The sequence below is a fragment of the Lepidothrix coronata genome, unplaced genomic scaffold (genome assembly GCF_001604755.1).
Source record: "Lepidothrix coronata isolate B3197 unplaced genomic scaffold, Lepidothrix_coronata-1.0 Scaffold55, whole genome shotgun sequence".
Classification (NCBI taxonomy): domain Eukaryota; kingdom Metazoa; phylum Chordata; class Aves; order Passeriformes; family Pipridae; genus Lepidothrix; species Lepidothrix coronata.
In genome coordinates, this window is record NW_016690235.1 from 1,366,925 (window position 1) to 1,384,018 (window position 17,094).

Here is a 17,094-nt window from a genome sequence, read left to right on the forward strand (position 1 = left end):
GCTCCAACAAATGCTGATCTGTGTTTTAGTTATATTTGAAGCTAAATGGCTCTGCTCCCTGTTTTTCTGGCAAAGCCCATTCCCTCCTCTCTCCTCCAGAGCACCACAGGCTTCCCTTTAACAGCACTCCACATGACCACATGGTCCCACTGATTTTCCATAACCCTCCTCAGCAGCTGCAGGGGTCTGGATTTGTTTAAGTGATAAACCTGCTGACTAACTTAAGCCTTCCAGGTTTTCAGGAAACATAGCTGTTTCCTGATGGACACTACTTCAGCATCCTACTTTTCAGCAGGTCCTTTGATCACTTCCTCATCTCCAGTCCTGCAGAGTTTTTCACCTTTACATCTAATCCTTTACTTTTACCTTTTTTTCTCAAATTCTCCTCTTAGTTTATAATCATTGAACATATATTTTGCTTTCTTCCTTCATTACTAGATTTTGTTCTCCAACTGCATTCCTATGTAATTCCCTCTTTCCTGTTTAAACTCTTCTAGAAGAATGAGGTAAATAGATTACTAACCAGTTCACGCCTGAGTTGACACCCACTCAGCCGGGTGACTGAGTTGTTTAACTGAGGGACTCTTAAGTCCTGATCCAGAAATGGTCTCATTTGCTGGTGTAAATGCTTTCCCATGAACATGTTCATTCATTGCTCTGGGTTCTGCAAAAACACATTACAAAGAGGTATTTCCCGTATCATGGTGGAAAGGAAGCAGAGGGAGCAAACCCTTTACTGTAATGGAGACCTTAGATACCGAAGGCTAATTGCCTAGTTGTATACAACCTGTGGTAGAGCCAGACATAATTTCTCTCTCTGGAGTCTTTGCACAATATTTTATTCGGCTGGCTGTATTTCCTCTTTTTTTTTCTTTTTCTTTGTATCATTATTCCTTGCGTTTGTTGACCGCATCCAGCGTCTCTGGGTTAGAGACAGGACCAGAAAGGAAGGCACAGGATGGTACGGTGACTGCATTGTATGATGTGATGGCCTTGTGCCCCCAGGAGAGGGGCACGCACCAGGACCACAACCACAGCCCTTCTCAGCACAGTGCTCCACTGCTGACTCTGGGGGCAAATCCAACTGTGAATGGGCTGGGCATGGTTAGGGAAGAAGGAGGAGGCAGAAGACCACCCAGACGGGCAGTATGATTGCAAAGGTTCATGTAGATTTATTGATGAACAATTCTTTGATGAATGACTGTATCTGCTTTGTTTTTCATTGTATGCTTGAATTACACACAGTGTTAACTAATGAAATCATGGTTTTCTTTATTAAAATCACACGTATGTCACTGTTAGTTCATAGGAAACAACATGGTTTCATAGTAAATTTATATGCTGTGTAATTTTTTTCTACTTTTAATGGAAAACACACTGTTTTCTTTGGACCGTCTCCAGACTTTTCAGTTATGGAGTTACTCACTGAAGGTGAAGCATGTGGGAGGTTGCATTAAGGAACATTACTAGCAAAGCCACTTACTCCAAATATTGGCTGCTCTTTTACTTTACTTGGATGAAGAGCAATATTTTCAAAAGTGTCTGAGCTACTTAGGAGTCCACGGTCTACATCAGAAAAATTTCACTGGTGCATGCTGGACTGGATGTGATGTTTTTCCTTCAATGGTTGCACCTTCAGACAGTAATACAAGATATTGCAACAAAGGTGCCTTTTACTAGTGCAGTTTCTTTTAGTTCCTGAACCAGGTTTACCTGGACTAGCACAAGCAATGGTAGACTAGCACAGATATCTTGACACAAGCTGAGTTGTGTCTCTTACATCAGACTTAGCAAAATGAAAGCAGACGCATTTGTCAGTGATTTAAGGCACTTGTGAAAAAAAGTCTTATTGACTTTCAGCCAAATCATTCTGACAAAACTTCATGCTTCTTCAGCTATGCAAGTGTTTTGGGGAAATGCTAGCCTTGCAAGTAAAGGAACAGAGCACTAACATCAAGAGAAAAAAACTCAACTATGTTACAAAGACTTCCTTTTATACCACTGTTCTCACTGGAACATGAGTAGAAAAAGCAAGAACTTGAATTTTGCACAGATGAATTAGATGTTTTTTTTTTAAACCACTGCCTGGTGTCTGCTCACTAATAAAACATCTAGCTTGGCTATAGCTGTGCTGCAAGAAACTTTCAAAATGCTATTCAAATGCTAGAGAGAAAGAAAATCCCACACTCTGCTTTTGTGTGCAGGATACACACATCCTGATGCACAGCATCTGCTGTGGAATGGATTCTGCTGCCAGTCAACCTTGTGGCCAGGCAATGCAATCCAGACACGTCCACTGTTCGGGAGCTACTGGAGAGGCAACGGGGCCATCAGGGTGCCATTTTTTCCACACTCTTGGGAAGACCCTCTCAATACTGTCAGAGCCATGTATGTTATTTGACACATCCTTTTTAGCTGAGTTATAATCACGGAGCATAATTTAAGGACAGTGCAAGGGAGCGCATCCTGAGTTCATTGTGGAGCACCATGATGCCTCCTGACAAGAAGCCTCATTCCAGACAAAATTTATATCCTTGCTCTCTGGACCAGGTCTGCAATCCTTATAAACCTCTTTATGGGTCCATTATAGCCATATAATTCCTTCAACCACAATTTAGTAGTGTTCTGCTGAATCCCCACAGAGATTTCACCTCTTTGTAAAGTGCTAGAGGCAGGAAAGAGTGTAGTCCAGCCTGGCTCTATTTCACAGAACTACTTGCAAACATTTTTTTGTCATGTTCCTCTTGCAACATGGCCCTGTGGCTCACCTGTGGCTGCTCCTCCTGGTAAAGCTCCCTGGTACAGCTGCCCACCTGGGCTGACTTCACATTCCAGAAAGACAAGAGCTCCTCTTCCCTTCTGTAGTCCCTTTGGTCCTTGCTGCCCTATACACTGCCATAGCCATGGCAAGGCAGAGAATCGTGAGGGTGAACAGAACCTCCCTGATGTTCCCTTCCCTGAGCTCACAGGGTGCAGGTCAGGTTCGGAAGCTGGCAGTTTTCAAGGACAGTAATCCTGTAGCAGCTAGGTTAACATGGTTGGTTCCAAAAAAGGAAGCTGTCATCTATGGATGGTGATAAAAAAAATAAATTGTAATTTCTCCCTTTCTAGTTGCTTTTTGTGCTTTTTCGGGATTTTGGAACACTTAGGTTCAGGGTATGTTCTACTCAGAAAAAAATAAAGTAATGCTGCCCAGTATTTGTCGGTATTATGCACAGAAATATAAAATAGAAACCAAAAATACCCCCTTTAAAGTGAAAGTCTTCCAATCCTGCAAGTTTTCATGGAGTTTGCCTAAACAAAATCACTGCCTGTGTAGCAATCGTGCTTTCTGTGTGCACTTAGAATAAGTCATTAAACATGTCTGATGTTCTCAGACCAAAAAACAGACATTGTAACACAGACTATGCATATGTCCAGCTGACAAGAAAGGAGGTCTAACAGTCAAGGGCCCCAGTTCCTGCTTTACTTTCCTGTGCATTCCCTCTGGAAGACCAGGTGTGAATGGCTTATACTTTTAAGCATTTGGAATGAAAAACAGGTTTTCCACTGTACAGAAAATATGCAGGCTTTTTCTTTTTTCCCTACCCCCCATCTCCCACTCCCTAGTTATGTTTTTGAGAAATGAACCCACAAGAAAGACTTGTGCTTCTGAACCAGCAGCACCTGCCATTTCCAGCAAACTCCCCCACTGCCATGGGTCTGTGCCAGCTTGATGTGGTCATGACCAGATGCCCCAGCCCTCCCCTGCCACAGGGCTGCCCTCCATTCCTGAAGAGCTGTCAGTCCACCTGAAGCAGCCCTCCCACACTGCACCTGTGGTCTCAGAATGACTTTTCCTCCTCCAAAACATGAAAGATGTCTCTCTCTCTCTCCTGAACAAGGAAGGAAACAAGGCATGCCCGTTGCTGCTTCCCAGACTGGCACCATCACCATCCCTGCTCATAAGCATAAGACGCTTTGACCAACAACACAAAAAATCTCAGTTTGCTGCTGGGCCCCTGTGTGCCAGGTACTTTTTATCCCTGGAGGGCTGTCCCCACCTGGACATTTGAGGTAAAATAAGTGATGTGGGAAGAAAAAAAGAGCAACAAGTAAAAGTAATACCAAGAATCAGATATCTGCAGCTGTCCACAGGAGCAGAATTTCAGCCTTCACTTCCTCAAGCATGGGTTGGGAACTTCCTTCTCCTTCCCAGTGTGTTGGCCACCTCCAAAACGAGTGGTTGGCAGTGTCGCACTCGAGGCTTAGGAGTCCAAAGGGCATTGCTGATAGCAGTAGGTTGGTACAAATCTGTGCTGGCCAGAGCTGGACCATAACTGAGCCTTTTGACAGATCTCTGCTCCTCCTGCCCCTGCATCTGTCCCATGCTGAGCACTTCTCATCCCAGCCCTGACAGTTCTGAGGGTATCAGGGCCACAGACGAGAAAGGACAGATGATCTAAAGACTGAACAACAGCTCACCCCTAAGCATGTTCATGTAAAGATGTAGAAATGATGTTTCAAAAACAAAACAAAGGTCAGTCACTTTTTCAAATCCTTAACCCAGTCCAGCTCAGGAAAATCTGTTTTTCTGATGTGTCTGTTGAAGAAACACTATAGAGGCAGCCAGCTTGCCTGCAGCATATTGAATTAGCTGTAGGGACAGATATACATTATTGACATTTCCCCTGAGATGAGAATTTCTAAACAAAATAATTGTCACTTGCTAGCATCTAGCTGTGGCTCAAAATCAGACCTCATTGTAAGCAAACAGGAGAGAGGTCTGGAAGGCTGCAGCAGCTGGACTAGCTCAAAACAGGCACATTTTTGAGTAACTCCCTAGAACTAAGGAGTGTTTACATATTTTGAAAAAGCATGATTGCGAAGAGACACTTGAGGACAAGAAGAATGTGCAGACTTCAAAATCTGTGGCAGAATAAGCTGTAAAATATCCAGACATCATGAACCTTGGAAAAACAGATAAGTAAAAAAACCCCAACCTGTACCATTCCTTGAAGCATTTTTCAGTCTTTGAGTGGTAAAACACCATTTATATAAAAGCAGTTTTATTTTGTGCTGAGTGTGGGTGGTAAATGGGAAGGCTTTTCCTTGTTTCAACTGATCTTTTGATCTCTTAATAAATTAAATACACCTAAACCAACAATCAGACCAAAAAAACCAAAAGTAATGCCGAGGAAGAGGCATTATTCTTTCCTCTTGAAAAAAACCCACAATCCAAAATTCTTCTTCTTGCACAGAAGGTAGGGGAGTCTCTTCTCTGTGGTCCCTTCCTCTCACAATTATTCACTTCCTTGTTCTCTATATATTGCATTTATTTATTTATTTCCCTTGCAATCGTCAAATTATTTGGGTTATATAAGACCTTTAAGATCATCGAGCATAACCATTAACCTAGCACTAAATCCACTAGTAATCTGTGTCCCTAAACGCCACATCTACACATCTTTTAAATATCTCCAAGGATAGTGACACCCAGATATTAAACTGAACTGGCTCCAACATCGTGCCCTTCGAACACCACTTGTGGCCAGCTGTCGACGGAATTTAACTCCATTCCTACCTCGTCCCCCAAAGGAGCTGTATCTGAGGTGTGAAGCACCTGGCATTTACCTTGCAGTTTGACACAAAGATGGTTTAGGATTCCTGGCGGAGGCATAGAGAAAGGCAAAAAACATGGGGAACTGGACAGACTTTTTGAGGGGTGACAAGAATTTTCAGCATGAGGCTGAGCACGCAAGGACTAGAGAAGGGAGAAGCAGATCCACAGCTGTGTAAAGCCTAAGCAGTTAAGAGGAGAAAGGCTTTAGACTTGCATCTGCTTCTGCTGGGACCAGCTCATGTGCAGCAGGCCTGTCCATCCAGACACACCTGGCCTGAAGGGGCACAAAAAGGCACAAAGCAGAACGGGAATGTTGGCCCATGCAATGCAGGGAAGTGCACTGCTGACTCTGAGCATTGTGATCTCAAACGTGCTGGCTCTCTGCTCTCAGAGCTCCTGCTCTGTGTGCTGCCTATTGCACGCTGAGGCTGCGGTTGTGTCGCTGCACGTGTTGTGTATTTAATGTTAACAGATTTACCATATAAACAGTCTGACTTTCCCAGCAAATGGTGATCCAGGGCTTAAACAGAAAATCCCAGAGGCACTGCAGTGCATTTTCATGAGGCATGATTTATTTAGCAATTGTGTATTTTGGCTTTCTGATCATTATGTCCAGCACTCAAGCTCTATGGGGCTGCTTTACATTGCACATGACATGCCATTGAAAGCCCAGCACCAGGGCATTAGTCATCAATCATCAGGATCTGGGAGATGAAAAAAATTGAACTCTCCTCTTTTTTTCAATTTTGTACTTAATAACACCCCAAGTCATTAGGAACACCAATTTTATTTTCTTTCATTTTGCTGAAGCAGACACTTGGCTTCTATCAGTGCGTAAGCGATTGGCTTCTCTAACAAAAGGCAGGGGGTTAATGAACCCTTTATGTAACTCCTCTTGTCTTCAAAATGTGAAATAGGAGTTAGCATGTAAATAGTCTTAAATGAGCTATACTTTAGCAGCACTGAAACAATGCATTTTATTTCATTTCTGCCTCCTTCCTTCCTATGGCTTTGCAGATCTGTGTGTGGACACATTCACTTCTATATATAAGCCAATCAGCTTTGGTTTAGAAAATTAATGACCTCCTATGGTTAAAACTGGGGACACATGGAAGGACAAACATGTCTATGCATAACAGAAAAGGAAAGTAAGGTAAAAGGTGAAAGGAAAAGGAAGAAAGCTAAAGGAGAAAAGAAAGAGGAGGAGGGAAAAGAAGCAGCAGATTTGTTTTCTCTGTGCAGGAAAAATTTTCTATATAGCAACAAGAGGAGACTTGAGGTTAATTGGTGTAAATATGGTCTTGAAAGGAAGGTGGGGAAGTAAGAATCAGGAACAGAATGGATGATTAAGTGATTTACTGGAAATAACCTGTCCCTTCCTTGTCCCTGTGTTTCAGCCCTCTGCTGTCTCCTGAAAGAGACCAGCCTGTGTCTCAGTCATGTTTTTTGAATAATTCCCCTCCACATCCAAAACACCAGCTCTCCCGACAAAGGGTATTTCTTTCACTCTCCATATTACACATGCCAGATACTTTATTGTACTAGATATAACCTCTAAACATTTACAGTAAGTGCACTTAATAATAAAATTTTTTGCCAAACCTTATTGGCTCTCCCTATACTTTTGAGTTACAAACACATCTTTATTTAAGCAGGAAAACAAGTGAACAGATTCCTGAGTCTCCCACATACACTTCTGGTTTATCAGAAGTTATCAGAAGTTTATCACAGGCAAACGGGAACATTTCATGGAGGCTTTTGTTAAAATGTTGGCAGCTATCAGTGGGTTGGATTTCTATGTACCGCAGGAGACAGCAGCATAGTTTAATATTGATGTATTCTGTGGTTTTTTTGTTGTAGTTTTTAAATTTTTTTGTTTGGTAGGGTTTTTGTTTGTTGACACTTCTATTTTATTTTGGTTTGGTTTGGTTTGTTTTTTAGTATCAGCCCCCTTTTTTCTCCTTGATAAACTTAAGAAACAGAAGCTGGGTAAACAGCTTCTGGGAAAATCCTCTAAGACAGGAAAATGGGAGGAAAGACATGGGCACTTTTTCTTGAGGTACTGGACAAGTGTGGGAGTAAATACTCTTTAAGCTAAATGTCTTTTGGAAGTGGTCTTTCCAGTCAAATGGCAAACCCCAAGCAATTTGTCTGAACAAATGAGATTGCAGTTGCAAATCCCTTCCACAGAGACATTAATGTGTAGCACAGACCAATGGCTAACAGCAAGAACTGGTTGGAAAGGACATGACAGTACACTTGAAACAACAAGAAAGCCTTAAAGAAGACCAGAAAAAGGAAAAGCCTGTATTTAGTTTATGTTACTTCTGCACCAAGAGGAAAAAAAGTCAGTTCACTAAGGCTGACCTCTGCCAGCTCCATCTGGTCTTGTGGTCAGAAGGGACCCAAAAGAATGACAGATACAACAGGGATGGGGTCACACCTCTGCATGGGATGGCGGTGATACCCTAGAGAAATGCCTTTGCCTGCTCTGCTTTGCATCATCTTGATTCAAACCAATTGACAGACAGACCACAGGTGTTTGTATTCAAAGCCTCTCCATCTGAGGGTGTCCTTTTAATCCCACCTGGGAAAAACAATCTGCTGTGTGGGCTTTTATTTATTTCACAGAAAAAGCTGTGTGGTTTTAGTCTGTGGACACATACCACAGTGAGAAGAGACAGATCTGGCTGTGGCAGTGTCATAGACAGAAACCCCAACTGGCTTTACAGTAGTTAAGTATGGTATCTGGTACTTCTGGAGAAACACGGATGTTCAGGAAAAGCTACAAAACCTGTTTTAGAAGCAGAGCCCACTTGAGTTTCCCCCAAAAAATTGCTCCTAGGATGCAGACTGGCCATGGCCAAACCCCTGACCACCACAGAGGTACAAACCAAAAACCATACTACATAGAGCAGCCTGGAAAGTTTAATTTCAGTGAAATCCCATACTGGGTGAAATTGATGCTCATATGGAAAAGTTACTCAGAAGGGGAAGCATAACCAACACATTGGACATAAAAACATGTCCTTTCCTGTTTGACATCCAAGTTACCCAGGCTTAATTTGCACCATGAAGATAGCATAGTTCCTTTTCACCAAGTAACCTACTATGAGCCTTTGTTGCCAGCTTGTTTAAACAGTGCCACAGCTGTGACTATTTAGGAAGTAAAGAGTTAAGGAAACAATATTGGATCTTGCAGCAACTATTCAAAAAACCCCTGCTACTGGTGCACTATGGACAGACAGGTGTGCTTAGATTTAGGAATCACTGAAAAAGCCTTTATTTGGTCTGCCCTTTCTCCTGTCTGCTGAGCTTTCAGTATCTCATTTAGGAGCCAGCCTGAACCTACCAGGATATCTCAGAATACACAGAACAAGAAAGGTGTTGACAAGAAAATCAATGTGTTCTATATACATAGAATATACTTCCAAATTTTTATATAAAAGCTGTGCTTTTTTTGACCAATAAGTCACCCAGACTCTCTCTATATAGCAACAGCGAATTAAAATTCTACTTAGTAATTCTCCATTCAAAGGCCATCTTTTCAATCAGTTTTTAAATTTGTGCTGCCTCTAAAAAAAAATGAAGTAGGAAAACACGTCTTCCTTGACCTGCAAATGATTGCATCAACCATATTCTTTTTAAAACACAACTCCCCACCACTACAGTTGCTGACACAAACACCATTACATTTGAACTTCAAGAGGATTTACTTAGACAAGAGGCAGCCAGCAACAGAAGAATTTTAATGACTGTGGGAGGATTGTTGGTATTTTAAGAAGTCTTCTAAAACCTTTTGAAGAATTTTAGATAAGTAAAAATAAGAGTTTCCCCTAAGTACTTTGTACTATGTTTTCACATAGCAGAAGTGAGTTCTATAACTGCACAATGAAGCTGGAAAGTCTGAACAGAGAAGTAAAACTTAGAAAAATTCTGGGACAAAAACAAATGGCATGGGAACCATTCTAAAGAAGACAGCAAATGAATCCTTCTATTGCAGCTCTGGTTTTTATTCTCTTTGCTCACTGCAGCTTTAAGTTCACTAGCTTGCAAAGAACCACTCAATTCACAGATCAGATTTCCCAAGGATATATAGACAACATGTCAACAACACAAAGCACTAACCAAATTTTTAAACAGCAGCCAAATGCTCAGTGAGTTCCTCTAGTGCAGTTGTACAATGTTTGCCTCCTGTAGCCTTTGATCTAAAGCATTGCACTTCATTGTTTAGAAGAAAACCACCTGCTGCCAGAAGTGCTCCTGGATTAATATACCTGACAACTGAAATTTAGCTGCTGCTAAGGGTTCAAAGGGTCCAGCTTCTTGAATTGTCCAGTGCCTCCTTGGAGAGGGGCTGATCAGTGTACCTGGACAGCAACTGCTGTTGCCATGACAATGACAACCGAAAAGCCTCCTTGGGCATTCATCCTCACAAGGGGCCTCTGCACCCACCCACACATCTTGAACGATTGCACCCCTGGTTTGAAATTTTTCACCCATGGCTTCTCAAAACCCACTACACTTTGAGCAGGTAAACTAGGGTGAATGATTTGCTGCTATTTTGTAACACCATTCTCCCCAGCAGTATAAAGGACACTTGGAAAGAGCAACAACGCCCACCAAAAAAACCTCCACCCTGAAATAAAGTGTCTATGATCTATTTTTTTGTGGGGATGTTAGAGACAGGAAAAATTGCTCTCACTGGATCCAGGGAAGCAAGGAAGTTCAAGCACTCTTGAGAAAAAGAAATTGTTTTTCCGTCAGATGTCCCCTGTTTTTGGAGGCAGTCTTACCCTCTTCTTTCTTCTGCTTACCTGCACTAGTTCAACCATCGAGCAGGCACTAAGAAAAAATGATGAATGGATTAGCAAGCAGATGCTTTTTAAAGAAGAAATTCATACAGACTGTTCTTCACTTTCTCGGTATGGTTATGTGAATAAAACCAAATCAACCTGTACATTCACTTGCTCTCAAATACAGTCAGAAAAATAAGAGCTGTTTTGCCAAAAGCAAGTGTTTATATTCAAAACCTTGGTCAACTGGCAGGTAATGTTATGTTTATCCTCTCTGCCTACTCCACCATGCACAGTGTCCACCCAAAATTAGCTTGGCAGTTCAGGTGAATTTCAGTTTTACTGAAAGCAGTGTCAAAACTCTCACTTTATTCAGTGGAGGCAAGTTTTGCTCACTTGTTTCTCTTCTCTCCCTCAGCAAGAAACTGCCTGTTCCAAGCAATTTTACTTCTCCTCAAAGCAAGAGATGCTAAAAACACTGGATTTTGCTGGGCTGACTCTCTCCCCTCCATTTCTTCCCTGCCCAAATGGGAGAACATTGTTCCCTAAGTTACATTTCAGTAGGGTACACTGAAGGATATACATCTCTGATTTTATTTTGTGGGGTTTTTTTGGGAGTGTTTATTTTTTTGATTGGGTGTTGGGTTTTTTTTGGTATAGAGGCAAATGACGATGAGAAAAATGGCCCCAGGAATTTACTCTTGATATATTTTACATTGTTAGAAGATCATACAGTTTCACAGAGAAAGGTCCCAAGTTTTTTATCAGCAAGATCCCACCTTTGCTTACACTTAGCCCTGTTAAGGAGTCTTTTTTAATGTCAGTGATTCTGGGCAACCGATATTCACATGAGTGGCATTTCTCTTCCAAACAGTCTGGTATGAAAAAGTTAGCTGTTAGCTTAGCTATTTATAACAATGTACATGTGTGCCTATTATCTGTAGCATGGTCCAGTCATTTGCAATAGATAAATATGTGGTAAAGTCTTGACTTCACAAAATAAAATTGTACCTCAGTTCTTAATAGCTCACTGCTTTTGAAGTGAAGCGTATAGTAATTTAAAACAAATATTTCTCAGTGCAAAAATGCAAAAGGTGTTTTGTTTTCAATTGTAAGAAAAGTTCCATAAAAACTTACATTTTTCACATTAAAAATGCTTAAGTTTTTTGCCATGAACGAGAAAAACATTCCAATGACATAAATACATCTTTTTTTTAATTTATCAACTTGATTGTAGCCCTTTAAGAGCCCTAGGGATGTGTTCTATCTTAAGAACTTGTCCATAAAAAACTTGGTACCCCTCACATGTTACACATTTCATACTGCACTTCAAAGAAGAACCTTATATACATTGTGACTAAAGTACTGTTTATTTCGTAATCTAAACAAACATTGGAATACAGTCTATGCTTTTCTACTTTCCTGCAGACTTTACAAAGAGCTTTTTTTTTTCATAATTAAAACAATCTGCATACACACAGAACATGCATTCTCTAACGCCAGTAATGAAGGTAAGAAGAGTCAGTTTCCATCATCTTCCTGTTGCCTGTGTTAGAAAAAAATACTTTTGTTTTTACTGTAGTTATGGCAATGTGGCTAAGGATACAAAGACTAGAGCACAGTTTTACTCCCTGCACAGAAAACGTTCATCACAAGCATGCTGATGGTGATACATATTACATGTCTATTAAATGATAGGCATACTTTTATCCCCTTTACTCCCTTTTTAAAAATACTAAGTGGCTACGTGTAAATGCAGTGAAGCAGTTATAAGCTTAATTAATCAGAGTTGACTCAGACTGGCACCAAGATGCAGCGGAGTCCAACAAAGTCTCAGCGAAGCTTTCCACGGGCTATCGATGACCTCCGCCTCAAGGCATCTACCTTCTACTTTTTTAAAGTAGAAATCAAAGGCCTTGCATCCTGGTCAGTCCTGTGGACGGGGTGGTCTGCACTGGTGTGCCAGGCTCCCTGGAAAAGAGGCACTTGTAGTCCATTAGTGTTTAAGAAAACGTTGTGAGTGGGTTACCTTCCCCGGGCCCATGCACCCACCCCGCTCTGTGGCGTAGCCTGCTGCTCTTTGTCGGTCACGTGGCTGGCTGTGGTTTTACACCACAGAGTGGTCGTTGCTGTGGACACCAGCCAAGATAGTGTGGTTGAGCGAGGATGCCGACCGATCTGAGCCTTCGGTGGGGCCATTGGCGCTCTCACTGCGCTGGCAGCAGAGGATCTGCTTGAAGGTTGCGCTCATTTCCTTGTCCCGGTAGGAGTAGATGATGGGGTTCATGGCAGAGTTGAACTCTGCCAGAAGCAGGAAGAATTTTTCATAGGCCAGGACGTTGCACTGGGGACAGCAAACATCAAGGAGCAGCAAGACTAATCCTGGGGTCCAGCAGATTATGAAAGCACCTAGGAAGAGAAAGAGTGGACAAAACACAACAAACTCCACAAATATACTAATGCACCATTACTCATCAAAGTACCACAAGAAGCACCCAGCTGGAAGTGGCAATGGTTAATTTTCTCTTTCAAGAGCATCGTTCCCACACTCTTTCTTCACTGACCTGATGAGCAGGATGCCTTTCAAAGATCTGTAAATGGTTATAGGAACACATCAAAAGAGCAAGGCAATCCCCCATGCCCCATCCCCGCCCTTCTCACCATCTGAAACTCTTCCTGGCAAATACATTTGCATTTAAATTTGATAATGAGGAACATTTTTTCCCTTCAGCTAGAGACCTCTGACTAATCAATCTCTTGATCAGGAGAAACAATGCTGCAATTTACTTCTCAAACTAATAACAACAAAGAAAACCTTTCTGTAAGTGCTGTGACTGAAGCATCATTAATAGAAAAAGAGTGCAGGCAGTAATTCTCAAGAAAAAGAAAGCCTGGGTCTTGTTAATCCATTTCAGCCTCATTATGTAATGGAAAGTCCTAAACACACATCCTTCTTGCACTGAAATGTAGTCCTTCAACAGATCTTTTCTTAGGGCTCTATTCAATCGAAATTCAGAGGCTCCTCAGGCTTCAATAGTGTCAAAGCCAAAGAGCCTTACCCCTCCTCCTTTCTCTGTTTTGCAAAGCTGAGGAGAACAAAGCCAAGAATAAAATTCAGAGTTCAATGCAGAAATGAAATCTAATGCCTGGTACTTTATTGGGAACACTGAATTAAAGGAAGGTGCTCACTCCTTCCAAGGTTAGAGGAGTTTTATGTATAAGCACTGCTGGGGAAGTCCTTACACACCAATCATGCCAGAATAAAGATGGGCCTCCTGAGATTTTCCTGGCTGAGATGGAAAGTGGAAATCAGTCTTACCACCAGTGAGCAGGATCAGTGCAGGCAGCAGCAATAAGGGCTTCCCAGCATTACCCACTGGGCACTGTTTTCAAACTGGTTCTCCAGTCATTTTGGTATTTATTTGTTAATATACTGCTCCTGTTTTTCATTCAGTGATGTTCTCTGCAGGTCTAGCAGCTAACTCAAGTCAGTTCCCACAGCATACAGACTTTTCGCCATGCCTGTCAAGAAAGTGCCAGCTATTTCCAGTTAAGGCAGTGATGACTGTAAGCTATGCAGACACCTTTATGTTTGGATAACAAAGGTACATAGATCAAATAGAAGAATGTTTTCTGAAGGGCTTTGCAAACATGAAGAGTTGCCAGGTGACAGACACTGGCTTTTCCATACAAAAAGCATCCCTAAACTGAGCTTTCTTGCAGCTATTGGTGCCATAGTGCTACTCTATGCCTATCACTTTGCTGACCAACAAAGCATGCCAAAGAAAAGAAGCTGGGAGGTGAACTACCAGCTTCCAGTGCAAAGCATTGAATCCTTTGATCAAGTGACTTCATTAGGGTCTGGTAGCAACTTTACAGCATGGGGAGGATGAAACTCTCCCATGCTGAGGTGTCATTAAACACATGAATCCACTTCATAGCTTTTGTCAGCAGCTCTTTTAGATTCCAGCAGTCCTAGAAAAGAGTACCTGAAACCCATGCAAAGGACTACAGTCTTTTGTCCCTTCTTTGTACCTGTTCCCATAAGACTAGAAAACTGCATCTCCTTATTTGCAGGATTGTCCATGTTGATAATGAGTCCACTCTCTGCACGGAGAAGCTCTGCTGAGCTGGTTTCTGGAGAAACCAAGCCAATCATTCAAAGTCAACTACTCACTGCTGAAACTGTACATGCTGTATTTGGCCTCCTAGCTAGTGAGGCAGCAGTGGACTTTGTTCTAGCTTGAACATGTATTTTCTTAATTATAGGCTGCCTTGGGAAAACAACATCAGAGACGGGAACACTGCAAGTCATGCGATCTACATTCAAGAAAAAAAGACAATGACAGCATCCTCACCAGGCCTGCAGCAGAAAAGTCCAATGTGGGAACAATGGAGCTGACAGGAAAGCTCTCCTAGCGTTGTTCAAAGTTGCAATTGAAAGCTTCCAATTTTCCAACTTCTTTTTTTTTTTTAAATCTGTTGTTGAGAAACAACAGAACATTCTGTTGACATAATTTCTGATATATTAAAAACAGCAACAAGAAGCTGTATGGTTGAGGCAGGTAGGAATTTGCTCCTGAGAAAGCACCAAAGTTATCGAGAAAAGTCCACATGCAACCCAATGCACTGAACACTGGTCTCAAGTGGAGTTTCTGAGCCTCTCTGGAGTCCTTAGGTCTGATAACCTATGTGCTGAGGCTTGATCGGCTGCACTCAAGAAAAAGCGGACTGTAGTTGAGCAAGCAACTAAATGTGCAGCTCATGCTACACTGAAAAATGATAAAAACAAAGGGTTGCCTTCCCAGCCAGCTCTGGAAGGAAGTCACTGTTGTGCAAGTTGTCATCCTGCTGCTCATGCCTGGCCTGGAGCTGGGTCAAGAAGGCCATGCTGTCCAGCTCCAGACCTGCTTGGGTAATGTGGGCTTTTCCACTGCCCTGGCCCCCAGCCTCAGACCAGGCTGACTTTCCAACCACTTTCCTCCATGAGACAGCAGGGGAGCACACAATACCCAGGACCACAGCTTTGTGCAAGCAAGCCTTCCTTCAAGCTTCTGCACAGACTGCTCACTTGTTACGGGGAAGTAAAAGCCATTGAAGCCAGCCCCATTCAGTCTAGTGAGTTTTTTATTACTTTAGCCCCTGGGATTTTCCTAGCAAAACTTCCCATCATGCTAATGGCTCCAATAGTTATTAAGTGCTTGCAAATGGTGACACAAAAAATGCCTCAGGTTTGCTCACTTGTTATTTAACTGTTAATACCCTAGAAAATACTGGAAGGTGTCAGTCATGATAAGGGCATGTTTGAGTCAGGTACAATGCAAGGAACACAATAATGCTAGGCTTCTATTACTTCAGATTTAGGAAAGTTCATTTGTTAACCATGGAAGGAAAACAAAGCTTGAATTTTTTTTGTTTTTACTTCTTACTTGAAATATTTGTCAAAGTAATCTAAAACTGAGGTTAAATTTTTCTCCTCCCAAAAATCTGTTGTGCATTGATTTCACCAAGAATGAAGATCTAAAAATATCACATCTAATAAAACAGTGATATCCAAAAGCTTCCTGCTACCATACTCTGGAAAGCCTTAAGTGTACACCAAAATCTTGATGTATTTTTCTGCTCAGGAACAGAAGTCAGAGCAGCCCAAAGAACAGTGTTAGTAATTTTCATGTGCATCTTAACTTTTTACAAACTCGGTTGAACCCAAGTTACAATTACATACAAAGTAGATCTGTTGCAGTCAGTGAATTGAATGCCACTGTTGTACCGTGGCATTAGGAGAGCTCAACATGCATGAATAAAAATGCAGATTGTATGTCCTTGGGTGGCTGAAAAACACTGTTGCCTGAAGATGGGATGTCATCTCCAACTCCAGCAGTCCTTAGGAGGCACTGGCACCACATGAAGCTGAAGAAGCTGCTCACTTGCAGCTGCATCCTATGGTGCATGGCCAAGGTCAGTCCTGAGGGTCTGGCCCCAGAGGGCTGGGTGAGGAAGAAATGCCCATCAGTCTAAGAGTGAATGGCTAGCCATTAGGCAGGAAAGCTTGAGGGAACCAGAGAAATAGCACTTAAAAGATTTAAGGACACAAGATGAAAAGGGTCCCTTTGGGCTGAGAACCATGTTTTGCAGCAGGAAATATGAGTTACAACAAAGCAGTTATCACACTAATATAATTTTCTGCTGCTGCATTATATTTCTCACTCAGGACTGAGTGCATTATCTGTCTAGCAGAGCTGTGGCAGAAGAACACTGGGGGCTTTTCAGTGACCATGATATGACTACGACACATCTGTCTTGAACCCACATCTGGTGCACCAGTACAGATTGTCTTTCCATGGTAGCTGGATGCTTAGAAACCCCTGGGTAAGAGTGACATGGCCTGACAGCAAGATTTGATTGCAAGAGAGTAAAAACTGTTGTAGGCAGTAGGCATATGAAACCAACCATGATAAATCACACAAAAACGAGTAAGTAGAAGAACAAATGAGAAAGCAACTCCAAAAAACAGCAGCAGAAAAGAAATAAGCTACACGAGAATAAACACTGATGAAACAGTCACTCATTACTAGGATACCAGACTGGATGGCTACTCACGAAACCTCTTGTGTTAGCAGGCAAAGTGTTTCCTAAGCAGCACATTTTTTCTTTCTTTTTTTTTTTTTGTCTTTTGCCTCGGACAACCTAAGTCTG

At 42.0% G+C, this 17,094-nt stretch overlaps 1 protein-coding gene across 5 annotated transcripts in view; it reads right to left on the reverse strand.

Moving 5' to 3' along the window:
* Positions 1 to 11,749: 11,749 nt before the first annotated feature.
* Positions 11,750 to 17,094, reverse strand: part of LPAR1 (lysophosphatidic acid receptor 1) — a 69,771-nt gene continuing 64,426 nt past the window's right edge. For all 5 annotated transcript variants that reach the window (XM_017816467.1, XM_017816470.1, XM_017816468.1 and 2 more), the window contains one exon: positions 11,750 to 12,807. In XM_017816467.1, coding sequence (XP_017671956.1) covers positions 12,506 to 12,807 — 302 coding nt within the window. In that variant the 3' untranslated portion in view covers positions 11,750 to 12,505. The remainder of the gene's footprint in view (positions 12,808 to 17,094) is intronic.